The 13829-nt window shown below is 53.3% G+C and overlaps 6 protein-coding genes across 6 annotated transcripts; 4 read left to right on the forward strand and 2 right to left on the reverse strand.

Annotated features, from left to right (window-relative positions):
* Window positions 1–123: 123 nt before the first annotated feature.
* On the reverse strand, window positions 124–2153 carry M409DRAFT_62304 (uncharacterized protein; the record flags this gene model as incomplete). Its single annotated transcript, XM_033815113.1, has 5 exons — window positions 124–1113; window positions 1168–1347; window positions 1403–1496; window positions 1571–1734; window positions 1794–2153. The coding sequence occupies 5 exons, from the start codon at window positions 2151–2153 to the stop codon at window positions 124–126; spliced, it is 1788 nt and encodes a 595-aa protein (XP_033675076.1).
* Window positions 2154–2648: 495 nt separating this feature from the next.
* M409DRAFT_49051 (uncharacterized protein) lies at window positions 2649–3436 on the forward strand (the record flags this gene model as incomplete). The annotated part of the gene is made up of 2 exons (XM_033811126.1): window positions 2649–3300; window positions 3354–3436. The coding sequence occupies 2 exons, from the start codon at window positions 2649–2651 to the stop codon at window positions 3434–3436; spliced, it is 735 nt and encodes a 244-aa protein (XP_033675077.1).
* Window positions 3437–4648: 1212 nt separating this feature from the next.
* Window positions 4649–6497, forward strand: M409DRAFT_62306 (uncharacterized protein; the record flags this gene model as incomplete). Its single annotated transcript, XM_033815114.1, has 7 exons — window positions 4649–4898; window positions 4955–5189; window positions 5243–5483; window positions 5537–5666; window positions 5717–5770; window positions 5821–6036; window positions 6124–6497. The coding sequence occupies 7 exons, from the start codon at window positions 4649–4651 to the stop codon at window positions 6495–6497; spliced, it is 1500 nt and encodes a 499-aa protein (XP_033675078.1).
* Window positions 6498–7055: 558 nt separating this feature from the next.
* Window positions 7056–8987, forward strand: M409DRAFT_49053 (uncharacterized protein; the record flags this gene model as incomplete). The annotated part of the gene is made up of 4 exons (XM_033811127.1): window positions 7056–7377; window positions 7502–7551; window positions 7611–7635; window positions 7795–8987. 4 exons carry the CDS (start codon window positions 7056–7058, stop codon window positions 8985–8987), a joined length of 1590 nt encoding a protein of 529 aa, XP_033675079.1.
* A 585-nt stretch (window positions 8988–9572) lies between these two features.
* M409DRAFT_35201 (uncharacterized protein) lies at window positions 9573–10046 on the reverse strand (the record flags this gene model as incomplete). Its single annotated transcript, XM_033810356.1, has 1 exon — window positions 9573–10046. One exon carries the CDS (start codon window positions 10044–10046, stop codon window positions 9573–9575), a length of 474 nt encoding a protein of 157 aa, XP_033675080.1.
* A 629-nt stretch (window positions 10047–10675) lies between these two features.
* Window positions 10676–13728, forward strand: M409DRAFT_16462 (uncharacterized protein; the record flags this gene model as incomplete). The annotated part of the gene is made up of 2 exons (XM_033803630.1): window positions 10676–11233; window positions 11281–13728. 2 exons carry the CDS (start codon window positions 10676–10678, stop codon window positions 13726–13728), a joined length of 3006 nt encoding a protein of 1001 aa, XP_033675081.1.
* Between the last annotated feature and the right edge of the window lie 101 nt (window positions 13729–13829).

Raw genomic sequence — 13829 nt, forward strand, 5'->3', positions numbered from 1 at the left:
GCCCCGTCATGGTGTACAGTGAGCGGGCATTGCGGTCATGGTGATCATTGTTTGGGGCATCACGACGGCTAAATCTATGTTGACTACCAAGACGCCTAGCTATGCAACATTCCATGTCAATCGTCACAGCGCTGCTTGCAAAGCTTTGGCTACCCCTGGCAGGTCCTCGTACACATGCCAGTGCCCAACATTGTCCAACACTTCCACGCCCTTGACATGCGCCAATCGCCTTTCGTATGCCCTGCAAAGCTGCGGAGGGCTGACCTGGTCCTCACTGCCGGTGATGATCCAGGTGTCGGCCTTGATATCCTCCACGGGGAGCTCGTCGGTTGCTTCGGCCAGTGCCGTGCACGCTTTTGCATAGCCTTCTGGGTTTTGGCCCAACAATGAAAGACGTGTAGCTGCGATGGCAAGAGGATTGGCCGATTTAGACCTGTCGGATGTCCCCGCCATTACGACGGCATCTACGACGCCGGCCATGCCCTTGGTACGCACAAGTGCGGCGCGCGCATGCGAGCCTTTGCTTCCGGCGTTGGGAAGAGGGCTCGGTGGCGGTCCGAGCAGGACAAGCTTACTGACGAGGCCTGGGTTTGTCAAAACGAACTTCAAGGCGACGAGACACCCTAGAGAATGTGCAAAGAGAATTCCCCCACGCTGAATGTTAAGAGAGGTGAAGATGCCTTGAACGTCCTGAGATAAGGACTCAATGCTCAACTTGCTCAGTGCGTTTGTCGGTGACAGTCCGTGGCCTTCGAAATCGAAGACATGACATTGGTATTCATCCTTGAGCTTTGTAGCCGTTATCAAAGGCGTCCAGAAATCGAGGGTACCACCTAGCCCGTGTATGAAGACTGCTGGGGCGCCAGTCTTGTTGCCAAGCTGACGCAAATTCAAAGTCTTGCCGTTGATGTCGGTCAAGTTCGAGGAAGGGCAGTACCGTGCCGTGTCTGTCGCTTGAGCAGCTAAATGCTGGACTCGCAGGAGCGTCGTGTTTTGGGAGTTGATTGATGAGATCCTGTTGGTGAGGCGTCCTAGTCCTGTGATGGAGACGCTGACCTCATCACCAGGGTTGAGGTACGATGGAGGGTCTTGACCAAAGCCGACACCAGCGGGCTTCTGAGAGTCAGCAGTGTAGAACGAATCAGCAAGCTATCATGGCGTGCTCACAGTGCCTGTCGCTAGAACATCACCCGGCATGATTGTTTGTCCTTCCGATAGTGTCTTCACAAGGAAAGGTATGCTGAAGATCAGATCGTCCGTGGTAGCATCTTGTCGAAGAGCTCCATTTACGTGGGTCTGGACTCGTAAGACGTTGTTGACCTTGTGCGCCGGGACAGCAATGGGGCCCTGTACGACGAGTTTCAGCAAACACCTCGTCGGATGGTGTATAGATCAATCTCACCATTGGGCAAAAGGAGTCCGGCGACTTGCCGATATAGAATTGTTTATGGTCTCTCTGTCGCTCTCGTGCCGTCATATCGTTGACGATGGTGTATCTGTGAGAGAACACTTCAGCTGCGCCATCTCATGAAGAAATCTACCAAACTTGTAGTGTTTTGGTGCAGCGTACCCCCAGACGTAGTCCATGGCATTTTCCTCCGAGATGCGGAAGCCGGGCCTTCCAACAATGACACCAAGTTCGCCCTCATAGTCGACCGTCTTGGTAAACTTTGGATGAGGATAGATCTCTTCCCCATCCGCAATGATAGAGGTAAAGCGCTTCGTAAATATGACCTTTGCAGGGAAACTTCTGCTCAGTCTCCATGATCAATTTGAGGACGGTAGAAACTCACTGGATGTGTTGGCTGATCGACTTTGTCAGAGCTATCGTAGCCCGACTTGTTGAATTCTTTGGCGTGCTCAGCGTAGTTCTTGCCGACGCAGAGAACGTCGCGTCCGTTGATGGGGGGTAAAAGTCGGGTATCCGAACGATTTATGCGCTCTCCAGCTGCAGCGATGCCGTTCTCCCCAACCTGAATCACCTCGTAAAGGGTCGAGAGCGGAGTGCCAGACTTGTATGCGAGTGGCTGGATGGAGTTCGAGTCTTCATCGAACGAGCCGATGCGCTCACGCTGAGTTTCTGGGTCGATATAAGAACAGTAGTTCGTCAGCGAGTGAGAGCCGCCACCGTCATTGCTGCCGTTTGTCGCCATTGCGCTGAGATGCTGCGTGTTATCTAAAGGAACTGAAGTTGATCTTTAAGCTCAGTAACAATCTTGCAAGCTGTTGCTAGGGAGCTTGCTTGTGACGTGTCATCCCATCATCCCATCCAACGGTGATGTTTGAATCAGCGGGTACTACCGTACTAGTGATGGAGAGAGTCCGCGACAGAGAGCAGGAGATGGCGGAGATGTCGGGAATGACGGAGATTGCGGGGCGCATATTTGCTCTTGGCGCAGCCTTGTGGGGTTTGAACGGGCCAGAACTCATCTTCCTTGGCCATGGGGAAGCCCCGTGGAGAGTCTACCAAGGTTAAAGTACTGACTCAAGGCCGGAAGAGGCATTGAGCGGGCGCTGTGGACAGGTGGGTTACGAGCCGTCAAATAGACAACACATGCTCGCCTGGCGTACGTTCCTTTTCAATCCATCTCCCACCCAGTCGTGACTAAATACTGACTTCTTTACGTTGACCAGAAAGCATACTAAGCATGACGGCACCGGACTCTTACGATCATGCTTCGAAGACGGAAGCAAATGGGGAAACCTTTACACTCGAGCAAGTCCGCACCGCAGGAGGCCATATCGCCGACCGAAGCCAGCCTGCTCTACCAGTAGTCCATCGCAAGTTCGCCAATCCAGCACCACTTGGTCTGCTATCTTTTGCGACAGGCATCTTCCTGATCTCGATACTTGGTGTCCACGCTCGCGGGATCCAGGTCCCAAACATCCTCGTGGGCGTCATTATGTTCTTTGGCGGTGTCTGCCAGTTCATCGCGGGCATCATGGAGTTCGTTGCTGGCAATTCCTTCGGCGCGACTGTCTTCCCGTCCTACGCGGCTTTCAACTTCAGCTACGCTATGATATATATTCCAGGGACTGGCATCATCGCCGCGTATACGAACAAAGCAACCGGGGAACTGTTACCCGACTTCAACAATGCTTTGGGCATGTTCTGTTGGGCGTGGTTCATACTCACCGTCATCTTTACCATTGCAGCAGTTAGGAGCTCATGGGTACTGTTCCTAACGCTGTTTTGCCTGGATATTGAGCTGCTCCTGCTTGCTGTCGGCTACATGGTGAACAGCAGCCCGACCTTGATTGCAGCAAACTCTGTCGGCTTTGCCGTTGCATTCTTCAGCTGTACGTAACTGGACATGCCTCGTTCTTGCTCAACTCACTGACCGAATTCTCAGACTGGGCCGGCTGCGCAGGGTTATTCGCTGGCGGCTTGACTCCGTTCGAGCTGCCCACGTTTGCAATGTACAAACAGGACTAATTACAGCGCTCACGTGTTGCAACTGAGGGCATCTGAGATAGGCACTGGTGAACAAAGGACGAGTTCTGCTACCAAACGGCTTCATATCATTCTAGCGCACTCAGTTCCTTACAATACATGCTGCAGGCATTACTCGCCAGGCCATATTGTTATAATGATATGCCAGCTATATCCCATCTCTGTCGTTGCATGACGCGACTCATGGTATGCTCGCAAAATACCGTCAACTAGGAGGACAGGGTATCTGGAACCCGCAGGAACAGGCGCGCCAGAGTATAGACGCGTTGCCACACCCACCCCGACTAGTACCAGGCATCATCCGCATCAAGCCTTCTTAACCCTTGAAATCTGGGCCGCTCCTTGAAACGATTCATCACTCCTTCTGTCCGTCCAATTCTTAAGGGTAGACCATCTCTTGGCATGTGCTCGGAGTTGTGGAATCGCCAAAACTGCCACGAACAGTCCTAGCCTTTGAAGCTTTCGAGGACGGTCTTGCCGCCAGGATGTTCGTTCACAAAGTCCGTACAGTCGTAGACAATGTTATCGATTACAATCCAAAGAGCGTGCGGATGGTTTTTGACATTCCGTACCGTGGCGGGCGGTATAAAGGGGAGCTCGTCTAAAGAAGACTCCCTGGGTTGTTCAACAAAGGCCACGTCTGTTTCTGGCTTGCTGGCTTTTTGGACGCGTCGCATCTGAGCTCCACAACATTGGGTACGTGGTGAGCGGTACCAGCATCATTTGCGTAGTTGTTCCTGAGCCAGCCCATAGTTTTCGAGAAGGTAGGGGGTTGAGTCGACGCACAATGTCGATCGTTCTCTTCGTCCCTACGCGTGCAATTGGTTGAAGACTTCTGGCCGTGACAAGGAAATAAACTTGATGAAGTGCCATGCTCGTAAACTACTCGGAGCGTATTCTAGAGTAAGGGCGGAGATGGCGGGTGAAACACATTAACTTTTTCTTCTCCGCAAGACGATGTGCACATGGCCATGTGATCGATGGCCCAGGCCGTGCAATCAACCATCGCATGACGGATTTGCGGGGAACTGCTCGCATATGTATCCTTTCCCCAGCTTTGGCGTGCTAAATAAAAGATGGTAGAGCTGGGAGGGGGAGGTGGCCATCTGTTGTGCTCATAATTGTCACTGGCGTCCCATTTCTCACTTCCTGGCCCTTCCAAGCCCAAGCCATTAGCAGTACTCAGACAACCTCATGGCCCCAGCACGCATTCAAGAGCCGCCGGTCTCTTGGCCCACAGATTCGAATAATCTCCCAACGAGCAAGCTCAACGGCTCACCTGCCAATGTAGCCGCCATTGACGACGTGAGATTCTCGTCAAACCTCCAGCCGAAGGAATATAGTATCTTCGGTACACACCCTGAATCGACGATCTTGTTCCTAGATGTAAATATCCTCGATTCTACTGGACGATTGCCGTATCGCGGTGATGTTCTAATCGAAGGTAAGGTCGATATACACGAGGAGAGCATAAGCAGCACCATTCGCTAAGCAATTCAGGCGAGAAGTTCGCTGCTGTAGGAGAAGTACCAGATGTTGAAGCCCTCAAGAGCAACTCCAAGGTCCGGATATTCAATGGCCGCGGGCGAACGCTATTATCAGGCCTCGGAGATGCGCACACGCACTTCTCATGGAACGGAGGCGATCTTGATCGCCTCGGCGAGCTAGGAGTGGAAGAACATACGCTGTTGACTATGCGAAGTGCGCAGTGCTTCTTGGATTCTGGTTACACAATGTGACTACTTGTTGCTCACCACTGGCCTCTCAACTCCTGCTGACACACGACAGGTGTTTTGGAGCCGCTTCAGCAAAGAAGCGCTTAGATGTCGTGATCAGAGATGCTATCAATGCTGGAGACATACCTGGGCCGAGGTATTTGGCTAATGGGCAGGAGATGGCGAGACGAGACGGTGAGCTGGTGGGTGGCATCACTGCCTTCGCAGACGGGCCAGATGAAATGCGAGAAGTTATTCGCGAGCACGTCGAGCTCGGCGTTGACAATATCAAGCTGAGCATGTCCGGAGAGGAGGCAGGTCATATGTGTGGGATACAGGTTCCGCATCATGCTAATTCATTTGCCAGATCACGGAGATTCGTTCTGCGCAAGACTGCTATTTCACGGACGAAGAGACCGCGGCATGTGTCGACGAAGCACACAAGCTCGGCAAGCGACTTTGTGCTCATGCACGTGCCAGGGACTCCGTGAAAATGTGTAAGCGCAGTGGTTCGGGACGCATGAGAACATCTGCTCACTATGAGCAGGCATCAGGCATGGCGTTGACGTTATCTACCATGCTTCGTATATTGACGACGAAGGTAACAAAGCTCATCCTGGATTCCACATGTGAGACGCTAATCTTTCCAAGGCATGGATATGCTCGAAAAAAACAAGACAAAACATGTCGTGGCCCCTGCTATCAACTGGCTCATTGCCACATTGTACGAAGCAGAAGCATTCGGATACCCGCACAGTAAGGCTGAAGAAGTCGGCTACAAAAGAGAGCTCGACGCAGCGATTGCCGGACTTCGTGAAATGCACCGCCGGGGCATCGTCGTCTTGCCAGGTGGCGATTATGGGTTTGGTAAGTCCATTCTGTTGTTCAAGATCGAGGAGTTGAGCCCAGCCTTGCCTTCGGCAAACATCATCACATTGCTGACGAGCCGCCCAGCCTGGACTCCGCACGGCACGTACGCTCGAGACTTGGAACACTTTGTCAACCTCCTTGGTTTTACGCCGCACGAAGCCATTATCGCCGCAACTCAAGGCGTAGCCGCACTGCTCATGCGTGGCCATGAACTTGGCCAGGTGAGGCCAGGCTACTTTGCCGACTGCATCCTCGTCGACGGCAATCCGCTCGAAGACATCACCGTGCTTCAAGACCATGATAAACTGAATATTATCTGCATCAATGGCCATGTCCACAAGGCCGGCCGGAAGGAATATGTACCTCCCCCGATTGCGGGTCAAGATGGTAACATGCATGTTATCGTGCCTGACGTTGACGTGCCAGAAGTAAAGCGAGCGATGCAGAAGCAGTACTAGTCCAACGCGGTCCAACGATTGGTATAGTCGCTATTCTCTCGAACACTTCTGGCAGGAACATTTCCTCAGGACGTCGATACTGTTGTCTGGGTTGAACTTAAATTATGTTGAAAGACATACAAGGAGAGTCCCCATCAAGCGCCGCTCAAATGTCTTGGCTGTAGGCGATGTAGCTGAGATAAGGACTGTACGCCTATAGGGCCGTTGCATGGTGCGCTGTCTCTCTCTTGTTTTACTCTCTTCTAGATGACAACTCTGTACCCTTAACCTACGAGTGCTACCTATTCTAAAACTCCAGAGGAGGTTCTGAGGCTCCTTCTCCCTCTGCATATAGCGTAGCCTTGCGACCAAGAATGGTTAGGCGTGCCTGGACCACGACTCCGCTTTCTCCGTCCCCTTTTCACCACCTTCTCTCTCCATGTCTCCGTGAACGCTTCTCTTTCTCTCCGCATCGGATTCTCTTTCTCCGCGCGAGGGGCGGAGACCGCACAGTCCTTAACCAGGCTGCGCAACGTTTGTCGCATCCTTTGTTTCTTACACCGAGCAAATGTGTCCGCAATGTCCGCGCCTCGAGCTCGCCGTCTACCTGTGTCCTGTGAGCCGTGTCGCGTCCGCAAAATCCGATGTACTCGCGATGCCGCGCCGTGCTCTACCTGTCAAAGACGCGGTGTCGCCGATGAATGTCGGTATGCCGCACGGCCCAGGCCTCCGCGACATGACAGCAACGCCTACACCATCGCACCCATTTCGCCACTCTCGAGTGGTGCGTCGAACGCCGCATCCGGCCACGGCAGCATCGAGCTCGCGGACCGAGTGAGGAAGTTGGAGCAGCTACTGCAGGCTCAATCCCATGCTCCCTGTCAACAGCCAAGTTCCGAAGGTAGGCCAGTGGTGCCGACGTTTGCACATGACGATAATGCACAAAGTAGGAAAGCCCTGGCTGTGGTCGCTGTGAGGAGCTTTGTAAAAGATTTAAGACTTCAGCGCTCACGTATGGACTGTAGACGCTCTGGACGATTTGCGTGGCGTACTTCGAACGACCGCGTCTAGCCATGTAAGTTCATGGAGCACTCAATAGACATAGTGGTCCTGCTTTCGTCCTGTGCTGTACAGTATTCACTGACGTCGGTTGGGCTAGGTACGTTTCACACCATACCACGCCGGATGGGACCCGAGCAACGCAAACTCGTTAAACGATGAATCCGCAACTTCAGCCATCTTCCGAAGCCGCTCAAGGCCTCTGCAAGAGTTGTTGCAGCCACTCCCACCCACGGAAGCGTGCTCTACGTTGGTTCAGACTTACTTCTCATCTTTCGCTTCCCTCTTCCATATTCTGCACGATCCGACCTTCCACGAGGAGTACGCCACATTCCTAGACGATCCGGAGTCAATCTCGCTGGCTTGGCTGGCTCTCCTGTATGCCATCCTTGCAATCGCATGCATAGCTCTCCCGGCCGACGACCAGCTGCTACGCGATTTGAGCCGGGAACGAAGCGCCTCCCGGAAGATGTCAGATCTCTGCCAGCGATACCGTGCCATGGCTCTAAGATGCCTCGAAGAGGACAACTACTTCTGGAACCACAGCGTGACTACGTTGCAAGCCCTGGTTATCCTCATATATGGCATTGGTCATACCCATGGCCCGACGTGGACGCTACTAGGTCTCGCCCACCACCTCGCATTGAGCATCGGATGCCACGTCGATCCAGAATTACTTGGCTTAGATACGCTCAAGTCGGAAGAACGCCGGAGATGCTGGGCAGGTCTCATGATGCTATACACGTCCCAAGATACCTCGCTAGGCACATAGGACTTCCGCATACTGCCCTCCGTAGCAATGCCCAACCCCCGGCGGACGTGAACGATGGAGATCTCAACGCTGGCATTCCAAGCACATCCGGGAAAGCGACACAAATGACCTACCTGCTTCTGAAGTTCCGTCTGTACGATATTTGCTCCGCGATCTGCGACAAGGTGCTTGCGGTTGCTGCCCCCCAGCTTGATACCATCTGGAGTATTGACGCACTAATCCAGCAAGAGCGAAGGTCGCTAGAACTACGATACTCTCATGACACGCGAGCGTCGACGCTACCCATACATCATCAGGCGCACGTCAACATCCTTCGTCTGTACAGCAATCATCTGACTCTCCTCCTTCATCACAAATATAGCATGGGACGAGGCGCGGACCATGCGCCTGTGCAGTGGTCTCGCCAGCGGTGCCTCGAGAGTGCCAGACAGCTGCTCGCCGGCTACCAGGCATTGAACGAATCGCCAGATTTGGCGCCATTTCGATGGTATGCGCGCGGACTGGGTAGCTTTCACGCTTTTCACGCAGCCACTGCGCTATTGGCAAACTTGCCAAACGACGGCGAAGGCCACGACCAAGACTACCAAGTGCTCCACGCTACCTTGGAGACCTTCGACGGCATGGTTGAGATGAGCAGTATTTGTGCAAAGGCGGCTCCAGCACTGCGCTACTTTCTGTGAGGCTGATTCGTCCAGATGGGTATAATCATAAGCTGATGTCATAGTTCGCGAGTGGGGAACAACAATGACCATGAACCTCGCATGTCACCGGGAAGGGAACATCTCAACTATGGCACATGTCCCACGGTCCAATCTCCCTATCCTTTGTATGGCCAGCAACCGGATGATACGCCCGACACCAACAGTGAGTGGGACGCCATCATTAATCAATTTCAACCGCAGCAATGGCTTTCTCCAGCGAACATGGTGCTGTGGGATCAGTGGAATGCACCGTGGTCAGATACATAATCGGTATTATCATCGTGTAGCTATCCAGAATCTATCATGATGTCCCAAAGGGGACAGAAATGGGCTCGATGTATGTTGCTGTCTGTGTATCTCTCGAAGCTCAGACGATGCCCCCGTACTGCTGTAAGAGCGTATGTATGTAGTCTATATCTAATTCCTGCCGGCTCATGGCTTGCCGCTCGCCGACAGGTTCTAAAGCACAGAAGACCATGTCTATCTACCCCATCCGAGTGAGCGCCGAAGCAATCGAAGAAGCTGGACAACACGCGCAAAGAAGACGGGGATATTGGTGTCTGTTTACTGCTTCTTGGATTCCGAGCCCTTCACAAACTTGGTGTGCGTGCCCGAGACGATGATGCTCCCACGCTTGCCGTCTTGCACCTTGAACAGGTTGACTCTGGTGTATGCCAGATTTCCGCCAACTCGCTCGGCGATGCCCTCGATCTCAATCTCTTCACCTAGCTTTGCGCCGGACTGGTAGGTGACGTGGATGTCCACGCTGACTCCAGTGCCGGCGCGGAGATCATGCGTCGCAATCGCCATGCCGCCCATCCAGTCGATAATGGTGGCAGATACCGAGCCGTGCAGGCTCTTCTGGCTGTTCATGTGCCGTTCGTTGAGCAGCAGGCGGGCGACGCAGTAGTCTTTGGATGCATTGGTGATGACGACGGGCTCGAGCAAGAAGGCATAGATCGCGCCTTGAGGGATCTTGGTCCGAACGAGATGCTCGATGTGAAGGTGCTCGGCGGTTTTGGTGGAGTCTGAGGCCATTGTGGGAGGTCAGCGATTGCAGGTGTGCTGTGTGTCGGTCAGTAACGCCGTGTCAAATACCAGCAAAATTTAAGCTGCGGTCTCGCTTCAGACTGCATGCATGGATAATAAGGGCGTATTTTGCGAGTGCATTGGACAACTTCGTGTTGACATACCGTGTTGAGAGGAAATCGGAGTGACCGTGGCAGGAAATCCAGGCACACGTCGAGTGCCGAGAGCTTGCTGCCGGTTCCGCTGCAACGTCACCCGATCCTCTCACGAGCTCCAGTTGATCCAACACGTTCAACGCGTGACGATCCCGTCACAAGTCGCTCCTCTCCTTGTCTCTTGCTTGCCTTTCCATACAACTGCCTTTGGATCGATTTTCTGGAACTACTTACACCTCCCCGTACACGAATCAATCCCCAAGTGCCGCCAATCGAACTTGTCGAAGCTTAGCCCTGCGCGTCGGCCGAAACAACTACTCCTCGAAAACTGCCAAGTTGGCCCGCCTACCGCGTCTCTCGTCTTGGACACAATACATCAGGAGGAATTTCCCCTGGCTCTCGACCGAGACCGGACAGACCACTCGTCCAGCGATCTGGCTGAGCAACAGGCTGGAGTCTGGCCAATGGCCGGACAAGGCCAAGATGGCCGCCCCGGATGAAAGTAGTCGTTCCTACTTGAGCAAACTGTCGCCATGGAGTAGAAGTCCAAGCATGCCACCAAGCAAGGGCAGAGATGGCGATCCGTCGCCAGCGTTATTGCAAGAGCAAAAAGGGGCGGATCATGTTGTGAACCATAGGCATAGGCTGAGCCTGAAGAAATACCCTCGAGATTGTCCTCCTTTGCGGCCACAGTGGTTCCATGCTGTTGATGTGCCGAAACGTCGACCACATCCAGCGGCTGGGGAGGTCAAAGATGAGAAGCCTCCTGGCATGCCGAAGAAATATGCTGCCTTCTCGAAGAGGGACTCGAAGGCGATCGAAGCTGCGTTTCAGAAGCTGCTCGAAGAGGAAGACTCGGAGGAGGCTTTCAAAATACAGCAGCAACGTGGGACAAAGCCGAATGAAAATGCAGATGTGAAGAAGAGAAAACCAAACACAGAGGATAAGCCGGGCCACTTCAATGTTCCTGTCAACGAGGACTACTTGTTCGACGTCGATGTTGAAAGGAGAGAACTTGCTCCAGCGTATTGGCTAGGGCCGGTAAGGAGATCGACGCTTTGTCACATTCTATTGCTAAAATTTTCTAGGTCTACGACGTCCGTCGTGGAATCTGGTTCTATCAAGACGGCAGTGTCCAACGCCCCTGTGACGAGAACCTCGCCGCTCAGCTGGAAGAAGGATATCTTAAGGTGAAAGCATGGCGACTACCATCTGCCCAAAATTCACAAACGAAGCCTCGCTCAGCATCCCAGCCACGAGCGAGGCCAGCGTCGTGGGCACCAGGTCAAGATGGAAATCCTCCTGCATCGCAGCCCGTCTCGGCCAAGCAGTCGTCGTCTGATCTTCGCAATCAAGCCGCGGAGCAAGCTAACCAACTGTCTGCCACTAGCAATGAGCAGGCCGATCAACCGCAGACAACGTATCGCTTGTTCGGGTCTCACATGAACTCAGTTGTGACGTATCAAGATGCCAATACTGCCTGGCTGCTGACCGATGATTTCATGTCTCGCATGAGCGGTCCATTGTACCAGCGATTCGCTGGTGGCGGGCATTTTGCAGGCATGAAGATGACCAGAGGCTATGTCGTTACGTCAAAGAAGGCCGAAGTCAAAGACGAGAAGGCAGCCGATGAGAAAGGTTCGTCTGTGAAATCAGGCCCTGAAGCCGAAAATGTCAGCGAAGAAAGGCCAAGCACTTCAGAAACCAAACGACAGACTTTGCAACGACAGATGTCCTCGCTCTTGGAAGAGCCATCGAGTGAGAACCGTGCCAAGGAAGATGAAGAAATCCGCAAACGCGATGAGCGTGAAATTGAGGACGATTATCGAGACACTGAAGGCGAAGATCAAGGCCGTGAGATCGAACATCTAATTCTTGTCACGCACGGCATCGGACAACGACTGGGTTTACGGCTGGAAAGTGTCAACTTCGTGCATGATGTCAACACCCTTCGCAAAACGCTCAAGGCAGTCTACGCGGACTCTCCAGACTTGCGTGCACTGAATGCGGAGCTCGATGAATCTGAGTCTGTCAACAGCCGCGTCCAAGTGCTACCTATCTGCTGGCGACATCTGCTTGACTTTCCAAAGCAGAGTCTAAGACACAATCGTAAAGAGCAAGACTTGGCAGACACTGATGTCGACGACGAAGACTACCCCAGCTTGGAAGATATCACAGTCGATGGCGTTCCAGCTGTACGCAATCTCATCACGGATCTTGCTTTGGACATCTTACTGTACGATTCACCAGCGTACAAGGACCACATCTCCGGAATAGTTTTGCGAGAGATCAATCGAATCTACCATCTCTTTTGTCAACGAAACCCAAACTTCAACGGCAAAGTCAGTCTAGTCGGCCACTCCCTCGGATCAGCCATCATGTTCGACCTCCTCTGCAGACAAGACCAACCACAGAAGCTGAAGCGCAAGCACGAAAAGCCGATGAAACTCGACTTTCCAGTAGAAGACTTCTACGCACTCGGCTCCCCAATCGGTCTGTTCCAGATGCTTGGAGGCAGAACAATCGCCTCGAGAAGACAGCCTGAGAACCGTGACCGTGCTGGTAGCTCTTTGGGCAGCATGGACGACCCAATGCTGGGCACACCCACGGCGAAGAAAGCTACTTTGGATCCACATCCTGCACACGTTCAAGGCGAGAATCCCGTCTCAAGGCCGAAGTGCGCGCAGATCTACAACATCTTCCATCCCACGGATCCAGTCTCCTACCGTCTCGAGCCTCTGATCTCGCCTGCCATGGGATCTCTCAAACCCCAACCATTGCCATACACCAAACGCGGCATCTTCGGTGCGCCTGTTGGTCAAGGCTTGACTGGAATCGGAGCACGAGTCAGCCAGAGCATGAGCAGTATGTGGTCAAGTATGGCCTCGAGCTTGTTGACTCGTGGACTTGGGTACGCTGAAGAATCTGGAAGACCAGCTGCCAGCGCACAGGGGATCACCAAAAGCACCGCTCCTTTGTCGATGGGAGCTGGTACCAATGTGCCCGGTCCATCCAACGCTGCCGGAACGAATGTTGCTGCTGGAGTCGTCCCTACAGCACCCATTCCCGCCGAAGGGACTGAGATTGCCAAGATAGGAGAAGACAAGGTCAATCGCGTTGCTGCAGATGCTCAAGCCGCAAGTGAGAAGAAGATTCACCCGCCCACACTCATCGACAATGAGCTGGAGACTCTGTACGGCGACTTCGAGAGACGACGCAAGTCTGTACAAGGCGACTCACAGACCCGCGATCTGGGAGCCGGGGCTGTAAAGGGCACACCTGAATGGACTGAAGCTGAAGAGCGTGGAAAGAGACTACGCAAAGAAGAAGAGAAAGTACGGCGGCTGAACAGCAATGGTCGAGTTGACTATGCTATCCAAGAAGGCGCTTTCGACATCAACTTGATTGCTGCTATCGCCAGCCATCTGTCGTACTGGAGCGATGAGGACGTTAGTCACTTCATCATCTCTCAACTACTCAGTCGGCACCGGATCCTGCGACCCCGAGCGGAGAGCTCTGCTGCTAAGGTGCGGTGAGAACTAGGCGTCTCGTCTCATCTGCCGTGGTTGGAGTATCTGCATTCGACCTTGAAGAAGATTCTGACCGCTCCAACTCTAATCTCGTGCATAACAAGGTG

Source organism: Zasmidium cellare, assembly GCF_010093935.1.
Source record: "Zasmidium cellare ATCC 36951 unplaced genomic scaffold M409scaffold_1, whole genome shotgun sequence".
Lineage (NCBI taxonomy): Eukaryota > Fungi > Ascomycota > Dothideomycetes > Mycosphaerellales > Mycosphaerellaceae > Zasmidium > Zasmidium cellare.